Source organism: Contarinia nasturtii, unplaced genomic scaffold (genome assembly GCF_009176525.2).
Source record: "Contarinia nasturtii isolate CC-2019 unplaced genomic scaffold, AAFC_CNas_1.1 Cnas_scaffold_78, whole genome shotgun sequence".
In the NCBI taxonomy this organism is placed as follows: Eukaryota; Metazoa; Arthropoda; class Insecta; order Diptera; family Cecidomyiidae; genus Contarinia; species Contarinia nasturtii.
Genome location: NW_022197436.1, coordinates 3,913,933 through 3,916,871, shown reverse-complemented (window position 1 = coordinate 3,916,871; position 2,939 = coordinate 3,913,933). Strand labels below are relative to the sequence as shown.

General features: G+C 30.5%; 1 protein-coding gene across 1 annotated transcript; it reads left to right on the top strand.

Annotated features, from left to right (window-relative positions):
* Positions 1-236: 236 nt before the first annotated feature.
* Positions 237-1,889, top strand: LOC116337652. Its single transcript, XM_031762401.1, has 4 exons — positions 237-340; positions 1,219-1,377; positions 1,450-1,611; positions 1,674-1,889. Exons 1-4 carry the CDS (start codon positions 311-313, stop codon positions 1,887-1,889), a joined length of 567 nt encoding a protein of 188 aa, XP_031618261.1. The 5' UTR covers positions 237-310.
* The last annotated feature ends 1,050 nt before the right edge of the window (positions 1,890-2,939 follow it).

The following is a 2,939-nucleotide window of genomic DNA, read 5'->3' as shown; positions in this document are numbered from 1 at the left end:
CACAACAGCATAATGTCAACGAGAACATAAAAATACTCTTATTTGCTTGTTATGATAACAATCAGATTGCTAAATAATAAAAACTCAATTAAAGAGCATAATTGATTGGGTCAAAAAAAAACTCTGCGTTCCACTTTTATAGACTCTGAGTACAAGTCGGAATTTTATTCTGACCCATTCGATTCGAGTATAAAAGATCTAAAAAAAAACAAAATAACATTTCAAAACCAAATAGTGGGCAAAATAATAAATAAATAAATTTTTCTACTCTATACAAAAAATTTCGGTGTACAAGAGAAAAATCAGTACGATGAAATTGTATTGGACTGCAGCTCAATGTGTACTTTATAGTTATTGTTGTTTAAATTCAAATGTATATATCGATCGATGCATTAACGAAGGGCAGATGCAACACATATTTCTTGAGAATTGGTAGATAAAGTGTTCAGAAATTCCGTGTAAAAAATATGGTATTCTCAAGTGTTAATGACTAAAAATAAAAAAAGGCAATGCCAATGTCAATCGGAAATATTATTTTTCAGACATGCTGTTTTTCTATGTATAAAATATGTGTTAAAATGTATTTATATTTTGCAGACTTTAGCACATGATTCTAATTTTTTCATATCTTTTTGCTTTTGGTTTACAAATCCTACAATAATTTTTCATGAATGTTCACCATGTCTGAAGCCAATTAGTTTCATTGCATAGTTGTTATTGGGTTTGTTGTATTCAGTAACCGATACGATCTCATCATTTTCGTCAATCGTTTTTTTCTTACCATAGATAATTTTTTTCTTAATTCGCTACAAAATTGATTAAAAAAAATAGAAATGTCATAGTGATTATCCAAAATACATGAAAACCGCGATATGATCGTTTTTTTTTTTTAATTTCATCCGTCTGATGTTTAGCACATTTTTCCGGTATTTAAGCAAATATTTTGATTGTAGACTGATAGCGAACGCCAATATGATTGTAAAACAAATGATATGAAATGGTATGAAGATGATATTATGAAAGCAGTTATAGTTTGAACGTGAAATTGATCAAAATGAAAGTAGGCTCGTTAGCAGTTCTGAAAATATTTGTTCTTTTCTTTATTATTTTCATGAAAATAAAGTTACCTTTGGGATGGAATTTGGTAACACAACTTGTTTTAAACTTCAAACACCTTAAAATCAATGTTTTTTTTTAAAAAACTTTATTTGTTTTCAGAGGCCAAAAGATTTTAGAGTAGAGTATGTAAAAATCTGCGACACGGATAAGGAGAGTCCAATTAAAATGGAATATTTCAACATTCTTCGAGCAGAACGCCAGAAGTACACATTAAATTCATCAATTAAAGTCTCAAAAGACATTCAAGAAATATTATATGTAATCAATAACCATAGATTGTTGAGTGTTAACCATTGATTTGTTAATAATTTTGGTGATTTTTACTTTTAGTTCAAAATGAGTGCTATTGAGTGTTCATTAAGTAGAGGAAAGTGTAACGATTTGCTGGCAAAGGGCACACCAGATATATGCAACTATATTAATAAACCGAATTCAATATGGTCGAACGTAGTCAACACCTCGAAGCCACCACTAAGATGTCCCATTAAAGCCGTATGTTATTCATCTAACTACATTGATGTTTAAATTGAGTCATCTAATAACCGATATTTCAGGGCACATATCACGTGGAAAATAGTACGTTTGACTTGAGTTTGGTTTCACGAATCCCTATTGATCCGTGTACATTAATGATTAATCTCACTATATTTGATTATTTTCCTGTTTCGAACCGAAAAAGACGTGATTTAGTTTGCATTTCCGTTAAAGTAACAGTAACGCAAATTAAATCACGTTTATCAGAAGTTTATCAAAACCGCACTGGTGTATAGTATATTCGGTTTGACATTTTTTTGCTATCATTATGCACTATACAACATTTGTTCACAAAGAAAATATAATGAAAATAAAAATATGATATATGTCAACTCATATCTTTACAGTTAAAGAAACCCCAGAAACTAGATACATGAAAAAACGAATCTGTTATACATTTCTTTTGGACCTTTTTTTCGCTTTGACAGAGAAATTTTTACGACACACTAGATAGAATGGATATTTATTGTAAAAAAAACCTACTCCATAGAATTTTGACCGCGCACACTACTGAGCAATGATCATATCAGTACAGTGTTTAAACATAAAAATCAGTATATATCTATGGATTAAATGATGAGTCTGTGCATCATTTCTGATGTTTACCATTTTTTTTCCACCACTACCACCACCAACATATATTTATCGGTTTATTTAATATTAAATAATGGCCATTAACATTAATTCCGAAGTGGTTGCGTGTCATTCAAAATTCAATAAAATCGATATGAATTGATCTGTGCAAAAACCTCATTCGCAATATAAAATGATGCTGCAACCAAACTGATAGAATTTATATACACAAGCATACACATATATATGTATAAATCGATGGGAAACCAAACTGAATGTTCGCTGTATGTATGTGTGTGTGTATGTTTTTTTTTAATTAGACTCATTTGTTAATGTCTTTATTTAATCATGCCATTGATCAATGTGAAGGAGATTCTTTCTGATACTTTAATACAACATCGATAGATTTTGGTTTCGTTTCGAGAGGAATGAAAATGGAATCGGACACGGCATTGTTCGAATGCATCAATCTGAACAAAACGGCGCACATTATTGTTTCAGAAACAAAACATCAACAGCAGCAGCAGTAGCTGCATCAACACCATCAGCATCATTTTCACCGATTAAAATGCGATAACGCTCCATGAAATAATCTAAAGTTGATTATAACGAATTAAATATCTCTCAACTGTTCCCAGGTGTGTGAAATCATATTAAAAATCGCGCCCAATCAATTCGCTACTTGAAAAACATCAATTTTATTATTTTCACGT

Coding starts and splice junctions, on each gene's coding strand:
- LOC116337652 (XM_031762401.1), top strand. CDS start 311: ATGAAATTGTATTGGACTGCAGCTCAATGT. Junction 341..1,218: donor ATTGGACTGCAGCTCAATGT/GTACTTTATAGT, acceptor ATTTGTTTTCAG/AGGCCAAAAGATTTTAGAGT. Junction 1,378..1,449: donor ACATTCAAGAAATATTATAT/GTAATCAATAAC, acceptor TTTTACTTTTAG/TTCAAAATGAGTGCTATTGA.